General features: G+C 45.7%; 1 protein-coding gene across 1 annotated transcript in view; it reads right to left on the reverse strand.

Annotated features, from left to right (window-relative positions):
* Window positions 1–19047, reverse strand: part of LOC310822512 (ubiquitin thioesterase Zranb1-like) — a 32057-nt gene extending 13010 nt beyond the window's left edge. The window contains exons 1-4 of the mRNA XM_083694871.1: window positions 18822–19047; window positions 16246–17290; window positions 9811–9998; window positions 3120–3273 (exon numbers count right to left, since the gene is read on the reverse strand). Coding sequence (XP_083550997.1) covers window positions 3120–3273; window positions 9811–9998; window positions 16246–17188 — 1285 coding nt within the window. The 5' untranslated portion in view covers window positions 17189–17290; window positions 18822–19047. The remainder of the gene's footprint in view (window positions 1–3119; window positions 3274–9810; window positions 9999–16245; window positions 17291–18821) is intronic.
* Between the last annotated feature and the right edge of the window lie 521 nt (window positions 19048–19568).

The raw sequence follows: 19568 nt of genomic DNA on the forward strand, positions 1-19568 counted from the left end.
GCGGTGTTGGTGGTCCAGGAGAGGTCCTCACTGATGTGCACCCCCAGGAATTTGGTGCTGCTCACTCTCTCCACAGCAGCACCATCGATGGTCAGTGGTGGGTGTTCGGTGTGCCCTCTCCGGAAGTCGACCACAATCTCCTACGTTTTGCTGACATTCAGCATGAGGTTGTTGTCTCTGCACCACGTGGTCAGAAGGTTGACCTCCTTTCTATAGTGGGTCTCGTCGTTCTTGGAGATGAGACCCACCAGAGTTGTGTCGTCCGCAAACTTCACCATGTGATTGGTGCTGTGGGTTGATGTGCAGTTGTGAGTCAGCAGGGTGAAGAGCAGGGGACTGAGCACACAGCCTTGGGGGGCCCCTGTGCTGAGTGTGATGCTGCTCGAGGTGTTGTTGCCGACTCGTACTGCTTGTGGTCTCTCGCTGAGGATGTCCAGCAGCCAGTTGCAGAGGGAGGTGTTGAGCCCCAGCTGGTCCAGTTTACAGATCAGTTGTTGCGGGATTATGGTGTTAAATGCTGAGCTAAAGTCTATGAAAAGCATTCTCACATATGAGTCTGCTTTTTCCAGGTGGGTGAGGGCTGGGTGGAGAGCAGAGCAGATTGCGTCCTCTGTGGAACGTTTTGCTCGGTATGCAAACTGAAAGGGGTCCAGGGTGGGGGGGAGGATGGACTTAATGTGAGACATGACTAGCCGTTCAAAGCACTTCATGATGATGGGGGTCAGTGCTACAGGGCGATAGTCATTGAAGCAGGATGGAGCGGATTTCTTTGGCACAGGTATGATGATGGAGGTCTTGAAATGTGATGGGACAGCAGCTTGACGCAAAGAAGTGTTAAAGATGTCCGTGAAGACATCCTTAAGCTCCTCTGCGCAGTCCCTCAGCACACGGCCTGGGATGTTGTCTGGGCCTGTTGCTTTGCGGGGGTTGATGGTAGAGAGTGTCCTCTTCACACTGGCAGCAGACAGGCACAGGACCTGATCGTGGGGGGGGGGTGGAGTTTTCTGTGGGCTTGTAGTGTTTGTTGCTTCAAACCGTGCAAAGAAGCTGTTGAGGTTGTTGAGCAGAGAGATGTTGTTGTCGCAGGTCTGTGGCGCAGGCTTGTAGTCCGTTATGGTCTGAATGCCCTGCCACAGGCTCCGCGTGTCTCTGCTGTCCTTGAAGTGGCAGGTAATCTTATTTGTGTAGTCCAGTTTTGCTTCCTTGATGCCACGGGACAGGCTGGCTCTCGCTGTTCTTAGGCCATTTTCATCCCCGGCTCTGAAGGCTTTGTCTCTGGCCCTCAGCAGCCGATGGACAGCCCCTGTCAGCCATGGCTTCTGGTTAGCCCGAGTGATGATGGTCTTTTTGTGGGTCACATCATCAGAGCACTTACGGATGTAGGAGAGGACAGTGTCTGTAAGCTCCTCATTGTCCGTATGGTTGTTCTGGTTGTTCTGTGTGGCTGCTTGCTTGAACATGTCCCAGTCTGTTGTTGCAAGACAGTCCTTGAGAGCAGACCTGGACCCCTCCGGCCACACAGTTATCTCTTTCCGGACCGGTTTTCCAACTTTCACTCTGGGCCTATATGCTGGCATTAGCATGACAGTGATGTGATCAGAGAGTCCGATGTGGGGGAGGGGGGAGGCCTTGTATGCTCCTTTGTGAGAAGTGTAGACCAAGTCCAAGGTGTTTTCCCCTCTTGTTGGGAAATTGACATGCTGATGGAGTTTTGGTAGGACAGTCTTAAGGTCAGCATGATTAAAATCTCCAGCGAGGATGGTAAATCCATCTGGGTGTGCTGTCTGTTGTTCACTGATGGCCTGGTACAGTTCACAAAGTGCCGCATTCCTGTCACTGTTGCTGGAGGTTGGAGGGATGTATACTGCGGCTAGCAAGACCGCAGTAAACTCCCTCGGCAGATAGAAAGGACGGCACTTTATGATCATAAACTCCGCCAGTGGTGAACAGTGTCTGCATACTACCACAGCATCCCGGCACCACGCATCACGAATGTAAACACAAACTCCGCCGCCACGCTGTTTACCTCCGTTGACGAGGGCTCTGTCCGCTCGATAGCATGTCAGCTGCTCAAGTTGTACAGCGGAGTCGGGGGTGTTGTCGTTAAGCCATGTTTCAGTGAAAACAAGTACACAGCAGTTACTCACTGTCCGATTCGCTGACCTCAGCAGTCGTATATGATCCATTTTGTTGTCCAAGGATCGTACGTTGGCCAGGATGATGGATGGTATGGCTGGGCGAGTTGGACTAGCCGCTAGCCTAGCCCGGATACCTCCGCGCTTGCCCCTCTTCTGCTTCCTCGCGCACCGCTTCCGACCTCTCCTTTCCGGGGGAGTGGTGGCAGTCGAGTCGAGTCGAGTCGAGTCGGGTCGGGTCGAGTAGTCGCGGGCCGGCGAAGTAATCCGAGCTCTTTGAGTGTCTCTGTTGTGGTGTCCAAAACGTTGTAAATCCTGCTCTCGCAGATGTCTAGCAGAGCCTGTCGACTGTACTTGTATTTCGACGCAGACAGACGAGACGAACACGACAAACTTTCGGGCAAACACTTATTAAACAAACAAAACACCGCATTCTCTGGAGCGCGAGTGGTCGCTGCGTGTGCACGCGCCGCCATCATAGCTTCCGCCGTAGACTGAAGACCCATCTCTTCAGGCTACATCTTGACTGTCCCTCCTAAAGAACTCTTCACCCCCACTACCCCTCTGTACAGTTCCTCTACTGTTAATAATATAATAATAATTAAAAAAAAAAATAATAATAATAATAATAATCCTTCCTTCTTCCAGTATTGTGACTGCCAATGGCCCCTGGTCCTAGCATAGACGTTTTCTTATGATGACTGATGGATAGATGATTCACTTACTATAGACAAATGTACTTCTTGTAAGTCGCTTTCGATAAAAGCATCTGCTAAATGTCAAAAATGTAAATGTAAAATGTCTCAAACCATCATAACCCAACATATAAGCTTGTTCTACTCTATTGTTTGTAAACATCATAATTGCAAACACACACACGTATAGCTTCAAAACATGCAAGGTGAGCGTTTTGTTGTTGTTTGTATTCCAGATTGCCCCTTTAAGGGAGTGCAGTGGGACTGACGGGAGGACGTTGAGGCTTACCTGCTGGCAGGGTGAAGGTGACCAGGTCACTGAAGAAGTAGCAGGCGAAGTCTCCCTTCCGCTGGTGTAGGGAGGCGGCCACCTCCCGGCGGATCTGCTCCGTCAGCTCAGGGCACACCATGGCTGGGATACACTTCGCTGCCTGCTGGCTCACCTGAAGGGGGGAGAGAGACGGACGGAGGGAGGGAGGGAGGGAGAGGAGGGTTGTTGGAGTTTAAAATGCACCCTTTCTTACTTCCTTGAAGTTATATCACAGATCAGTTACTCTAAGTGAGAGGGCTTTGGGTATCCCCATAGACTGCTACAGAGACGTGGATTACTTCTAAAGGGACAGGGCTATGCTATCATATGTGACTGGATTCCTGTGGGTGAAGTGAGAGGCCTACAGTGGGCCAGTGTTTAATACGAGCAGAGGGCTGTACCTCTATGCCACTGCTGCAGCAGCCACACGGTGTAAAGTGCTGCCGAAAGCCACCACAAGGTGGTGACGAGCTGTGAAGGATGTTTGAAAAGAAAATCGGTTTGCCTTATCCGATAAGATTGGCAAAATCAAGTTTATTATAGCAGCTCATGATTTGCAGAGATGGAAATGGTTTAAATATCATCTTATTTTAACAAGGACTAAGCAGTGGGACCAAGTCCCATCTGCTCTCATACTGTCATCACACATTCTCTCAGCACTGAGGAACAGGGGGAAATGTTTTAGCACAGTCTGACATGAATAAGCGCATAAGCGCGGAATGTTCATGCGAGACAGGAGTAAGGATGTTGGGTTTCAGTGGGATTGAGACTGGATAAAAAAAGTAGCCTACAGTTGTTAAAATTGTTAAAAGTTCCCAAAGGTTCAGGCAAGATACTTCAAAAGAGGACGGCAACTGGCCATCAGGGATGCAGATCATATCACATGTTCATGGGCTATAAGAGATGAGTTATGTAGACTCCACCACAGCTGGGCAGTTGTTCACACGGGCTATGTAAGTACCTTTATGGGCATCCCAACCACCGCCCCAGCTTCCACCTGCATGTTAGCTCTGTGTTACATACCTACAGGGGGGGGGTTGAAGTTCATGGGCTCTCCACTATGTATATTATTTGTATATAATGTTGTTTCATTTAAAGCATGGAGCTATATCAGAGCAGAGCCATCCATTTACACCAAACCTAATGTTTACCATTCCATTAAACTTACATTTACATTAAATAACGTAAGTGTCCTGACTGAACCATCACAAAAGGATGTGAACGCTCACATTTTCAGCAAGGGCAGCCTTCTCTCGTTTACACAATGTAATAATAATAATAGTGCATTTATTTTGTATAGCGTTTTGCATAGGGATTGTTTGAAGGAAGAGAGCGTGCCGGATTATTTGATGTGGTTTGGGAGTGTCCCAAAGTGAGTGGAGGCTACAGTGAAGAAAGCCCGGTCCCCCCCACTAAAACACATCTTTATATCATAACTGGCGACATGATTTAATATTTGGGGGATATTAAATAAAAGTCTACCAGCCAGTGATAACTGACCAATTAGGAGTTCAGATAGGCCTACTATCTTGGTGTAAAATGGAATTGATAACAGTTCTCTAAAATATGCAACATTTTGGCTACAGTACAATCAATGTTTAACAATCTTCTATGAACTAACAGAATTTGTTAAATGAAGAACTGCATTCGCATTGTATCTCTAAAAGACTGTGTAGTGGTGAGATAATTTTTTATTTTTTTTTGTTAATGGGAAACGATTTGAGCTTGTTGTAAATGGATCTCAAGCAAGCACAGAGACATTGAATTCCCCCTTCATCTCCCCCCACCCATTTGTTAACAATGTGCTGGTTTGTGCTGTCATTTGATTTTTACTCAACACTGACATTCACATTCCGGTTGATGGGACAATAACAGAGTGGTTAGTGCGAGTGAAAAGCATGAAATGATCGGGTCTCCGGTAAATCCCGAGTGCACCCCCCTGGACCCGATAAACAGCTCTGATCATGAGAGCGTTGCATATATGTCAGTATATCAATCCCAACTCATTCAAACCTGCACTACAATCTAGCAGGAGCCTACATCAACACGCACCACTACACAAAGTGATCGCATATAGACTTTAGGAGTAGCCTAACCAGTGTGATATCTAGACTATGAGAGCGCAAGTTGCTATCGGTATATTAAGGAGTGAGTTAAGACAGAGAGACTTGTGAATACTTATGTTCTCTATGACAACTGCATCGTAACATGGCAACACACGTAGGCTAACAATTGGACAGATCACAGAGCCATGATCAGAATCAGAATTCAGAATCAGAATCTGAGAACATCTCTGCTGCGATAAGTGGGTCATGATGGGCAGTGAATACAGTTTGAGACGAGACCACACGTTGTCCACTGTCACTGTTTATTTTGATAAGCTTGCATCGATCGAATTTTGCTTGATCAATCAAATTCTAAACGACAATTAATCGATCATCGATTAATCATTAACAACCCTAATTTTCTTCAGGGGAGACCTACTTACATTAAATACATTACATTAAATAACAATACACAAAATGTACACAATAAATACAACAAAGTATCTGTCTATAATCAATCAAGACATGTACACTCGGTTTAAGACCTTGAGAAAGGATCTGTCATCTAACTGATTCACAAGATAATCTAGTTTGATTATGTTTTTAATGTTATTCCAGGTATTCAGAGCACAAGAGCTAAAGGCAGATTTATCCAGCTCAGACGAAACATGTAAAACTTTAAGGGTTAGCCAAGCTTGGGACCTGGCCCGGTACTCTGAAAAGCGTGTCTGTCATAAAACAAATGATGTGAGAGAAAATGGAAGTTTTAAAATAACCACTTTATAAACAAATAAACAATAATGGGCCCTTCTTGAAGTCAACGACTCCCAACCCACAGACTGACATAAAAGACAAATGGTGGGTATTATGTCCTAGATATTTGGTTGTAGCATGCAATGATCAGGAGACATCAGGAAGGTTATTTGCTGTTTATTTCAGCGATGCACCGTGCTAACATACCGTTGCCATGACAGCAGGTGACAGTGATCTCGATAACACCAGGTGTGCACACACTATATACAGATGTGTGCAGCCCATTCTATATGTGCCCAACACCCATATACCAATCTGTGGCTCAGTTGGTAGAGCATGGTGCTAACAACGCTTAGGTTGTGGGTTCGATTCCCGCTGGGACCATATATACTGAAATGTATGCACTCGCTGCAATGTAAGTCGCTTTGGATAAAAGCGTCAGCTAAATGGTGTATACAGTGCCTATAGAAAGTCATCATACTCTGTGAAATCTTTACCTTTTGTCACATTACACCCCGGAATTTTAAATAAATCAAATCTAACTTTTTTGAGCTGTATGTACACATTATAACCCTCATCATCAAAGTGAAAATAAAAAATTCTGGACAATTATTAAAAATTAATTAGTGAAATACCTGGTTTGGTTAAGTGATCAGCCCCTTAGAGTATACCATTATAAACTTGCTCAGGTGCAACCAATCAACTTCCAGATCAAACACCAGGCTAATTGCCCCCCACCTGACATCAATTGTAGTGGTTTTGATTACTTCAGAATAAAACCAGCTGTTTCTTGAGGATTCCACTACTAGAAGTGCATGGTTCTGCAAAGAATTCACCATGGTTGGAAAAATACTTTCAAAAGGCCTCCGGGATAAAGTTGTAGGAAGGCACAAGTTAGGTGAAGGCTACAAAAAGATTTTGAAGGCTTTAGCTATCCCTCTGAGTACCGTTCAGAGCATCATTAAGAAGTGGAAGGCGTATGGCACCACCAACACCTTGCCTTGATCAGGCCGTCCGTCCAAACTGGATGACCGAGCCAGGAGGACATTGATCAGAGAAGCTACCAAGAGGCCAAAGGCAACTTTGAAGGACTTACAAGTCTTTATGGCTGGGACTGCTCTGTCTGTGCATGTGACAACAATCTCACAAGCTTTACACAAAGCTGGCCTGTATGGCAGCGTAGCAAAAAAGAAGCCTTTTCTGAAAAAGTGCCACAGTCAGTCTCGTTTGTGCTATGCAAAAACACACCTGGAAGATTCTGTTGCCATGTGGAAAAATGTTTTATGGTCAGACAAGACTAAGATTGAACTTTTTGGACTGAACTCCAAGCGCTATGTTTGGCGAAAACCAAACACAGCACACCACCCAAAACACACCATACCTACTGTGAAGCATGGTGGTGGCAACATTATGTTGTGGGGATGTTTCTCTTCAGCGGGGACTGGGCAATTGGTCAGGATTGAAGGGAAAATGGATGCTGCCAAGTACACCCAAATTCTTGAGGACAACCTGCGTCCCTCTACTAGACAGCTGAAGATGGGCAGGTCATTCACCTTCCAACACGACAACGATCCTGAACATACCGCCAAAAGAACAACGCAGTGGCTTAAGGATAGAAAGGTGAATGTCCTTGAGTGGCCAAGTCAGAGCCCTGACTTAAATCCGAAAATCTGTGGATGTACTTGAAGAGAGCAGTCCATCGCCACTCACCACAGAATTTGACTGAACTCGAACAATTCTGCAAGGAACAATGGGCAAATATTCTCCAATCTAGGTGTGCAAAGCTAGTAGAGACATATCCAAACAGATTGATGGCTGTAATTGCAGCAAAAGGTGGCTCTTGAAAGTATTAAATCAGGGGACTGATGACTTTTCCAACCCTGTTATTCTTGTTTTTCATTTTTCATAACTGTCGCCTTTTTTTTCATTAGTTTGATGTATGGCTAAATTTGTACATAAAGCTGGAAAAAGGTTTCTTTTAATGGGTTTTGATTTCAGGCTGTACGACAAATATAGTAACTATTTCAAAGGGGTATGATGACTTTCTATAGGCACTGTATATACACACACAACAGTGGGTGTATATACACATAACAGTGGGTGCAGAAACTATCCCTGGAGCTGAACCGCAGAGCAGAGTGACAAATCGAGTCTTAGCGATTTTACATCTACGGCTCCTAAAGACCTCTTCACCCCCACTACCCTCCCTGTACTAACCCTAACCCCAACCCTAGAGACCTCTTCACCCCCACTACCCCCCTGTACTAACCCCAACCCTAGAGACCTCTTCACCCCGACTACCTCCCTGTACTAACCCTAACCCCAACCCTAGAGACCTCTTCACCCCCACTACCGCCCTGTACTAACCCTAACCCTAACCCTAAAGACCTCTTCACCCCCACTACCCCCCTGTACTAACCCCAACCCTAGAGACCTCTTCACCCCCACTACCTCCCTGTACTAACCCTAACCCTAAAGACCTCTTCACCCCCACTACCCTCCTGTACTAACCCCAACCCTAAAGACCTCTTCACCCCCACTACCTCCCTGTACTAACCCCAACCCTAAAGACCTCTTCACCCCCACTACCCTCCTGTACTAACCCCAACCCTAAAGACCTCTTCACCCCACTACCCTCCCTGTACTAACCCTAACCCCAACCCTAGAGACCTCTTCACCCCCACTACCCCCCTGTACTAACCCTAACCCCAACCCTAGAGACCTCTTCACCCCCACTACCCCCCTGTACTAACCCCAACCCTAGAGACCTCTTCACCCCCACTACCTCCCTGTACTAACCCTAACCCCAACCCTAGAGACCTCTTCACCCCCACTACCCCCCTGTACTAACCCTAACCCTAAAGACCTCTTCACCCCCACTACCCCCCTGTACTAACCCCAACCCTAGAGACCTCTTCACCCCCACTACCTCCCTGTACTAACCCTAACCCTAAAGACCTCTTCACCCCCACTACCCTCCTGTACTAACCCCAACCCTAAAGACCTCTTCACCCCCACTACCTCCCTGTACTAACCCCAACCCTAAAGACCTCTTCACCCCCACTACCCTCCTGTACTAACCCCAACCCTAAAGACCTCTTCACCCCACTACCCTCCCTGTACTAACCCTAAAGACCTCTTCACCCCACTACCTCCCTGTACTAACCCTAACCCTAAAGACCTCTTCACCCCACTACCTCCCTGTACTAACCCTAACCCTAAAGACCTCTTCACCCCACTACCTCCCTGTACTAACCCTAACCCTAAAGACCTCTTCACCCCCACTACCTCCCTGTACAAGTTTCTCTCCTGTTAATAAAATAAATTTAAAAATCCTTCTTCTAGCATTGTGACTGCCTTCTTCTAGCATTGTGACTGCCTATGGCCCCCGGTCTGAGCATTGATTACTTTATCTTATGATGACTGATGGACAGATGACTCACTTACAACAAATACATTTGTTTAAGTAAGTCGCTTTGGACAAAGGCGTCTGCTAAATACCATAAATGTAAATGTAACGTCATAATAGGGTGTAAAGAGGAGAGAGAATCAAACTGCACCTTTTGGCCAATTGACTGTCTTCAAATAATACTTATCAAATCCTTGAAAATGAATCAAATAATCATACAAACAGAAACTTTTCCGTAGAATGCCTTCAAATAAACACAAAGCTATGAGAAGCAAGACTGATAATGAATGCCATGAATGTAAATAAATCAAGAGGACAGGGAGGAGCGTGGCCTGGCGAAGCAGGACTTCTTACGAGTCCGGAGACCGCAGCGTTAACAGGCTTGTGCCACGCCCCAGCTCATCACTGCGTCCTCCCTAAACAAGCTCCTGAGGTGGAGCAAGTGTTCAGATTGAACTCTGACCTCAGTGAGGAGTACTGCCAGCATGTCCTGCCTCTGGAAGCGGATGGCCAGGTGCACCAGGGTGAAGCCCTCGTCGAAGGCCGAGGGCCGGTTGAGGAGACGCACCTCGTCTTCTGTCAGCTGCCTGGCGATGTCCCCCCCTGAGGACTTGTAGGCCTCCACAGCAGCCAGGTCCCCCTCCATCACACCTGCAGGGAGAGAGAGAGTATAACGAGCATGTGGACGCATGCAGAGACAAGCCGCGCATACTCACAGACACAGACACACACGCACACGCACACGCACAGACATACACAGACACGCACACAGACACACACGCACCCAGAGGCCTCCTACATACAGTAGGCCTACTGTATATTGCATTCAATCTAAATGCTGATTTGGTCGAATTCCGTTTGTTCGACCGGAATGGCTGTTCATTCTAGAGCTTTGAGTTTACTGTCCTCGTCATTTCCATGCCTGGTCAAAATCATTGGCATCATACTTATGTTTACTGGGGAAACTTCACTTCTTCTACTAGTGCTGAAACAACACATTATGAAAACACAGATAAAAGCATGTAGCCTCCTAATCTGCGGGGAAGACAAAGGCCGAGAAGGTCAAGAACTGTCAGACGGCTACAACCAGCTTCCCCTCAGTTCTGTTACCATGTCTGGAATATCCATGCAGCTCTCTCTCGTACATTACACAACATTACTCCCTGGTTAGCTATTGTTCTACATTCACAGGGCCACACACATTGCTTAGCAACATAATCAGAGTGTGAGTGAGTGAGTGACTGTGTGTGTGTGTGTGTGTGTGTGTGTGTGTGTGTCAGTGTCTGTATCTGTGTCTCAGTGTGTGTGTGTGTGTGTGTGTGTGTGTGTGTCAGTGTCTGTGTGTGCCAGTGTCTGTATCTGTGTGTGTGCCAGTGTCTGTATCTGTGTCTGTGTGTGCGTCTGTGTCTGTCAGTGGCAGTAAAAAGCAGAAACGTGAAGGAGGAAAGTGAAGGAGTGTGTAGGATGAGAGGGAGTAGGAGAACACCATGATAGCCACTTTACACAACTGTCCATTACTGCTGCACTCACTCACGCACCCTTAAAAAAACACTCCAATGGCCACAGCACTTACTTCAATAAAGTAAATGAACTGAATGAACTGAAAGTTAGGTAGTAAACTTGTCCTTGTCTTCTTCTAGCATTGTGACTGTCTTTCGCCCCTGGTCCGAGCATTGATTATTTTATCTTATGATGACTGATGGATAGACAATTCAATTATTTAAACACATGTATTTGTTGTAAGTCGCTTTGGGTGAAGGCGTCTGCTAAATGCCATAAATGTAGAATGTAAATGTCCTTTTTTAGCCTACATGCGAGAAAAACATGAATTAGATTACATGCAGAAAATACCTATCAGGAGCTAAATGCAAATAATTATTTTTTCTTTTTTAAATATATGTTTTAGGGCTAGTAGAGATTGACATCTTGCGCCATTGAGCGCCCCAAACGCAAATAATTCTAATATGATTCACATTTGGAAGCCAGTGAATCACCCTAGCATTATCCATCAATAAATCACGGTGCGTCTGATTTTATGGAGAAACTGAATTTTCGCTCAAGTTACGCCTGCCCTGAAAGTCCCAGTGGTTCTAATTTATGTATTCTAACTTTCAGGAAGAATAGGTCTTCCTCTCATGTGAGGGGCGAGCTGTAATTTGCTTCTTTTCTGCAATGTGCTCACTCCTCTGTTCTTTCTCCCGTCCTGCCTCTGGCTGCAAGTGTCCATTTGATCGAGAGCCAGAGGACGCTTTTATGAGGAAACCAATTTCGACTGAATTTCCCCTTCACAAGAACGCAAATCAATTGAATGAACTGAAAGGCTGGGCATCTGCCTATGCTCCGAGTGTAGACTCCGACTGATCCCTGCAGTGCAGCAGAGAGCCCAGATCCTTCAGGACTACAGAGGGGCCAGACGAACCGTCAGCAACGCTATCTGCCTGACACGGTGGATATAGGCCAACGCGACACTGGAGCCCCCAATTGTTTTGACAGGTTTCCAACTGACAACAGTAGCACCATTTCACAGAGTGTCTCCACAACAGTAGCAACCTGTGACACCCAGTGAAATAAGATTAGGACACTTCAGAATAGGGGAGAGGTGTGGGGATGAGGGATGGGGGGGTGGAGGTGTGGGGATGAGGGATGGGGGGGTGGAGGTGTGGGGATGAGGGATGGGGGGGTGGATGGATGACAAAATGAGGCATTAGTGACAAATGATGTTCCGCCGCTTGTGTGAATTGGTGACAATTATTCAAACGTATCTTTTGTGCATTAATGAGAGACGACCGTATTAATGAGACCACCATATTGATATAAGACAACTGTCAGTTGAGACCCTCACAAAATATTATTCCCAAATTGGTTAGGCCTACTGCAATAGACTGCACTCCTACAACTACATTCATTCGTAGCCAGACAAAGATACCGGACCATGTCGTGCTTATTTAATTGTGGTCCTCTGTGGCTCAGTTGGTAGAGCATGTTGCTAACAGTGCTTAGGTTGTGGGTTCAATTCCCGCTGGGACCATATATACTGAAAAATGTATGCACCTACTGCAATGTAAGTCGCTTTGGATAAAACCATCAGCTAAATGGCAGATATATTAACTCATTATCAGTCTTGCTTCTCATAGCTTTGTGTTTATTTGAAGGCATTCTACAGAAAAGTTACTGTTTGTATGATTATTTGATTTCATTTTCAAGGATTTGAGAAGTATTATTTGAAGACAGTCAATTGGCCAAAAGGTGCAGTTTGATTCTCTCTCCTCTTTACACCCTATTATGACGTTACATTTACATTTATGGTATTTAGCAGACGCCTTTGTCCAAAGCGACCTACAACAAATACATGTTGTTTAGGTAAAGTGAATCAACTATCCATTAGTCATCATAAGATAAAGTAATCAATGCTCAGACCACAATGCTAGAAGAAGGCAGTCACAACGCTAGAAGAAGGATTATTATTTTATTTATTTTTTTTAAAGTTTGTTTAATGGTAACAACCGATCATTTAGCTGCACTGTCACAACACGAATCGGTGTCACCTCGAAGCTCTTGTTGCAGACAATAAACGACGCTCTCATTTTGCAGAGACTATCTCTGAGGCAAACCAGGAGCAGACTGGGTGTCTCTGTGTGTGTCTGCACATGACACAGTACGGCTACTTGTATATTGTTTTTTTTTCCAAAATCTGGGTTAGTGTCAAAGTGTAGCCTATTTTCGTTTGGTACAATGAAGAAAGAGACATTGAAAACCACAAATGTCCTCCATTTAAAAATCAGCAGGGCTCCAGAGTGCAACCATTTGACTTTGCTGTGCAAGTAAATACAACTGTTGGTCACACCCGGGGCAAACTGCAAGAGTTATTAGCCTTCATAACGTGTTTATAACGCAACATGTCTGACATTCATTCAGCTCTTTCGTTGTCATTTTGTTCTGATAGCAACCTAATAGCCTGTGAGTGACACTATGTGTACAATTATACAACTGTTTACTAGGCCTAACTGTTTAAAAATTGTTTAAATTTCCCATGACAAGTCATGTCTAGAATCACCACTATTGCAAAGCTATTCTGATAGTTTTCGCTTGCTGAAGTGAATGCCACAGGCCTCCACAAAAACAACTGCTATCTGCCGATAAATGATTTGTTACATTGATGTTTGTAAAGAAAAAAACTACAGATCGACCACTCTTATTTTTGTATGCTCAAAGAATTGGCTATGTAGCATGTATTGCGTTTCTGTATGTGTTTGAATAATAAACAAATAGTAATACCATTGTAATGAGAAGAGGAATTGTTTTCACACACATAGCACAAGTTGTCTCTAAATGCAATGGCAAGTACATTTTGAAGATGATAGCCTACTAATTTCTTATTTTGCGGGACAACATTTTGGTACGACCAAATCACGTGCTGGTGCCTCCGAATGGAAAAGTTGGTGGCACAAGCTTAGTCTGGAGCCCCGTAATCACATTAAATGATGTTTCAAAGGCAGATTCATGTTTCTTGTGTTTTGTAGGTTTTTACAAAACTTACATTATTAGTGGGCTTGCATCAGCAAGTCCAGCTCTTGATATTCCAATGACTTATTTCCACTTATTGTTATGATTAGTGGGCTTGCTTCAAGTAAATGTGTTTTAGTGGTTTAATTGTTAGCAGTCCCTGGCAGGGAGTTGTATGGTCTGTTAAACTTTGCCATCAAGGATTTTTATTCGGCATATGTTTGAAAAATCGAGTCCCAGCAACAACATTGTACCTTGTACCCCAAGGTATAATATAAAATACTGTAGAGTATTCCGAGTTGTTAGGTATTTCTTGCTCTGCCCAGGATTAGTTGCTTGCTCGGGGCCCTACATCATTCACTCAATCTCTCAGCTGTAACACACATAATAGAGGTAAGGGAACAGAGGCACACAGAGCGAGACTGTTTGTCAGGGCGAGCCTCTGGAGGCGCAGGCAGGGAGCGCAACAGGCTGTGATCAGAGAATGATGAGCTCTCCAACAGGTGAGAAACTAAGCCAATAAACCTGTAACTCTGTGTCAAGATGTCAGCAAACCAAGCGAGAAATCCCTCAGTCATGGCAGTGTGCCCAAAGTGACAAACTAAAGGGGAATCGTGTGGATCAGCAGACACTGTTCCTCAGTTCCCTTCTCCAGAGGAATAAGAGGTGACTGCAGGCCTGGAATGGCTCATAGCAACAGGACTCAAACAGCTCATGGTGGATATCTTCCGCTGTAGATTGAAGATTGAAGACCCATCTCTTCAGGCTACATCTTAACGGTCCCTCCTAAAGGCCTCTTCATCCCCACTACCCCCCTGTACAAGTTTATCTCCTCAAAAAAAAAATATATATATATAATAATAATAATTCTAGCTTCTTCTAGCATTGTGACTGCCAATGGCCCCTGGTCCGAGCATTGATTACCGTTTCTTATGATGACTGATGGATAGATGATTCACTTACTTAAACAAATGTATTTGTTGTAAGTCGCTTTGGATAAAGGCATCTGCTAAATGCCATAAATGTAAATGTCTATATGGATCATTTGTGCATGGTACTTCACTCAATAAATCTCTCATAAATTATGACATCCTTATACTTTTAACACATTATTTTAAATCTTTACACTTCATTTACAATTCCGACATAAAATATGACAAGTTTTCAAACCGTTCTGTGATCTGTGTAGAATCTTGAATGCTATACATCATCAGCCTGTGTGATTCATAAGGACATTGGGTCCAAGAGAGATGCTTGTTTAAACAAGTAAACATGTACACAAATAACATGTAGCATGTAACATATATCCAGTTTAGCGTAGATAACAGGGCGTCAGTCATGCGAACTGCAAGCCGAAGGTCAGCTTCGATGTAAACCCCTGGTTATTTTTGACTTGTGCTGCACCAGTCAGTTATTTTTAATGGCTTCTTGGCTGCCTGGGTGCTGGGTCCACAGTTTACTAGCCCCTGGCTGGGACAGAGAGGCAGCAGTGTGTGTGTGTGTGTGTGTGTGTGTGTGTGTGTGTGTGTGTGTGTGTGTGTGTGTGTGTGTGTGTGTGTCAGGGAAACCCTCCCTGGCAAGAGAGGAGTTCTTTGCATATAGGTCCAAACATACAAGGGAAATCAAGTGCCAGTCTACTTACAAACAATAGTGAGGCTACACTATGCTAAAGGAAAGCCTCTCTGAGAAGTTACCCAGGCTAGACTACTCCTGAGGAGAGTGGAACCCCACTTGTACTCACTGTTTAGGGATGGCCTCAAACAGGGACATTTCTCTGACCGGCTAAGCGGATTAACCTTTGCTGTAGGGGAGAGTCCCCACTTGCTCTTTGACTGCTCGGGCTAGACTGTGCTTGGACAGAAATAGCCGTGCTTGCTGTCTTGTACACACTGTTCAGACTAACACACAAGAATCAGTCAGTGTGAAGAAGTCAGCAAGAGGGAGGAGTGGGAAGGGGGGTTGAACACGCTAGCTAGTGAACCTGCAGCCAGAATCTCTAGCCAGCAGTCTCCCTGCCGCTCCATCTATCCACCCGCTCCATCTATCCACCCGCTCCATCTATCCACCCACTCCGGATCCACCAACTCAAGTTTGCACAGTCGTAGGCGGACGCTTGCCTCGTAGCCTGAGCGGGGCAGGTTTTTTACTAGTTGCGTGAAATTGCACATCGGTAGCAGTGCAAAGCTAACAATCATTAGGTGTATCGCATCAAATTGCTGCTAAAAAAGAGGGGACAGGGCAACATCATCCATCCACAAAACCGCTCCTATTTCACAGAATAATCATATCATCATTCTGTACAGGTGGGTGATTACCAATGAGGATCTCCACAACAGGCGATGCAGGGAAATAGATTGAACCGATTTAATTTCCCAGCATCCACTCTCGCACTCACCTGCACAGGCATTTAGAAACAACCAGTCAGTCCTTCTCATCCTGTTCTTAATCTGTTTCAGCTTTTTAAAGTCCACCTCCTGCTCCTCTCTGCTCCCGACTGCTCCCGATGCCAGCTCGATCCTCTGGAAGTCCATTTTAACCTCTGCCTCCCGTTTGGTGGTTGGCGGGGACCTCCTCTGGCTGCTGCTGCACCCTCCAATCCCACCCCCCCCGACCCCAAGACCTCCTACACCCACGCTCCCAACCCCCCTCCTGTTGTCCCTGTTCTGCTCTATGACCACGGAGGGCGGATGGCTCTCTGGCTCGGAGGCCAGTTCAATGGGCTCAGCCTGGCTGTCAGGCGTGGGGTGGTCACACACCACACACTTCCGTGCCTTGGACCAATTAGCATAAGTGCAGACGGTGCAGGACCAGTGCTGGGCGCGGGTGATGAGCCGGTTGCGGTCATTGTACTCCTCGCAGGGGTCCGTGGGGTTGGAGGGGGGAGCGGGCCGGAAACCCGAGCCCGAGGTTTGGGGGGACTCGGTGGGGCTGCTGCGTGGCTGCTGCCCCTGGTGGTGGTGGTGCTGCCCGTGCTGCCGCTGACACAGGCACTGGGTGCAGCGGATGGCGCGGGGCCAGTTTAGGTAGGTGCACATGTGGCAGGACCACTTGCTGGGGGTCTCGGGGGCGTCCGCGATGCGGACACGGGGCCGGGCGCTGGAGTCCGGGCAGATAAGGAGGCTGGAGCCTCCCTGGGGCGGGCTGTTGCTGTGGCTCTGGCTTGGAGAGTCCCACTGATGGCGGCTGGCGTCCAGGGCAGGGCTGCTCCTGAAGGGCTCCTCTGTGATGATGGCTCCCCCGCTGGGTCTCTGGGCGCGGCACATGGTGCACTTAATAGCAGAGGGCCAGTTCTCGAAGGTGCAGTACTCACAGGCCCACTTGGCATCCAGCTCTGTCATCCTCACTTCACCGCCGGGGGAGGCTCAGCTCAGCAGCTCCACCGCTGGGGGAGGCTCAGCTCAGCAGCTCCACTCAGGGAGGTCACACAGGCAAGCGGGGAGCTAGGATGACAACAGAAAAACAGGACATACTCAGATGGTGTATTGTACTGTACAATGCAGGCACCAAACATACAAAGAGCAAAGAGGTCAGACATGGACAAACGTACAGTTTGGTGTCGTGGCTGAATGGGAGAAGCCAGTTTTTTTGTAGAAAGTATCAAAAGTAAGAACGCAAAGTGTGTTACAATGCTCAGGCAACGTTAGGTTCGATTACATGACAAATTAAGTCTATAGAAGGTTCCAGGATTGGGTTGGGATGAATAACAAGGCTACTAGATGTGTGTTTATGGAGTCATTTTACCCGATCAGCTTGGCCTTGCTTTCTTGCTAAATTGCGAGCCAAGAGCATTTAATGTGCACCGATTAATGTTTGAGCTGATAACAAGTTCTGACAAGTAGCCTATATATCTGCTGCCTAATAGGGTAAATCCATTAAGCAGAGACCATTAGACAGACTACTTTCTCTGAGACTTGTTGCAAGTCATAGGCTTTCAACCTGATACAACCTTCTAGCCCTACAATTTAAAACACCCCAATAGAAATTGACTATAGACTGATATGTGGCAATAATCTAACTGGGCAAAATGATACATCACACAAATCTCTATACAATCTGATCTACTAGCTGGAGTATCGAACTCCACAGCCCTTGCTACAAATTATCAAACAACTTTCTGCACTAATTTATCATTCCATGCCACAAAGTTCCCATACTTTACATCAAATTATATCCTAACTAGTATTCATATTGAATAAATAGAGACCAGTGGTATTAGTATTACAAAGGTTCAGTTAGCGTCCAATTTATTGGGTCTGAAAGAAGAGTGGGCCAACGTTGTAGGCCTAGACACAGTCACAGGAGGGCAGCTATAATATAATTGTGATATAGTAAGCACCTGGCTGGTGCCTAGAGGTGATTAGAGTAGACAACACGAACCACGAGTACAGAGCAGGTGTTTGTCAACATGCCCTGCGAAATAGAGCACATTCTTGAAAGACAAGATTCCTCAACAGTTTTGTTGTGCCAGTTACTTCGCTCATTTCCTAGTCAACTTTTAGGTAGCTCGCCACCGTCATCTCTCCAGCACTGCCGAACTAGCAAACAAGACCAAAACTGCAAAAAAATAAATCTCCTTTCTTTGACAAGGTGAACTACTCAGAGCAAAGTAGGCTAGCATGCTAGCTAAACAAGTAGCAGTAGCTTTCTATGACACACTTTATTGGTAACAGTTAGTACGCTTGCATGCAATGCATATTTGTTTTGACATGTCAAACAGTCAATCACAATACAGAAAACATTAACTAGGCAATGTGATGTAATATGAATTACTAGCTAGCTAACGTTAGCCTTGCGTTTATATGATATTAATAATGGATCACAGTCGACAAGTCGAGTCGAACATAGCCAGCTAAAGTACCTTTATAAACACAAATGGGTAAACTAACGAAGCGACTGACATTCTAATTATGTCAATACGATTAAATGCAAGAAAATATAGTAACCTAATAACATTTTCAACCGTGGCCTTACCTTTTCCTGTGTTTACACTCCTGGCGCCATCAAAACAAACCAGTCTTACCCCGTTTTGTCGCTCTGGCTTCCCGAAATCCACTCCTATTTCACACCGTTTATCCCGAAGTCAGGGTACTTTATTTAGTTAGAAGGCGCATATTTACGCTTCTGTGCTCCGTTCATACGGAACTTCGAGTCCCATCCAATGTAATAACAACCCCCCCACCCCCCGTCCCTCTACAGTCTATTTGGGGGTTTAAATCATTTAATCCCCATTCCAACCGCCTATATACCGTCGGTTTTACAATGGCGGTGTGCAGGGCGAAGCTGGAAAAGCCAAAAAGAAATTACCACCTGGATTTGCCGGGCAAGCTGATTGGTTCTTTTTTGTGTATTCCTCTTTCTGGCCTATGAGATACTACGTCTATCATTAAAAGCATCTGGCGATCAGCCGTCTCGAATGTCAAAAGAATATGAAACCCCTATATTTGCCATCTACACCAGATTATTTTTGTATAGTGTTGTGAGCGGCTTTGTCTTGACTGGCTATTCCATTACCCTTTCCCGGAGACACCATGGCGTTTGTTTGATTTGTATTTCAATGGCATAAGAGTTGATGTCATCGTTTTGAAAAAATACTGCAGCAGTGTCTGCAGAGTGCAGAGGAAAACCCGTGTGGTTATTAAAAAAAAAATATTCGATGAAAGTTCACCATCAACATCATCAATGTAAGACTTCAGATGACAAACTATAACCTTGTTTTAG

This window comes from Argentina silus (genome assembly GCF_951799395.1).
Source record: "Argentina silus genome assembly, chromosome: X".
Classification (NCBI taxonomy): Eukaryota; Metazoa; Chordata; class Actinopteri; order Argentiniformes; family Argentinidae; genus Argentina; species Argentina silus.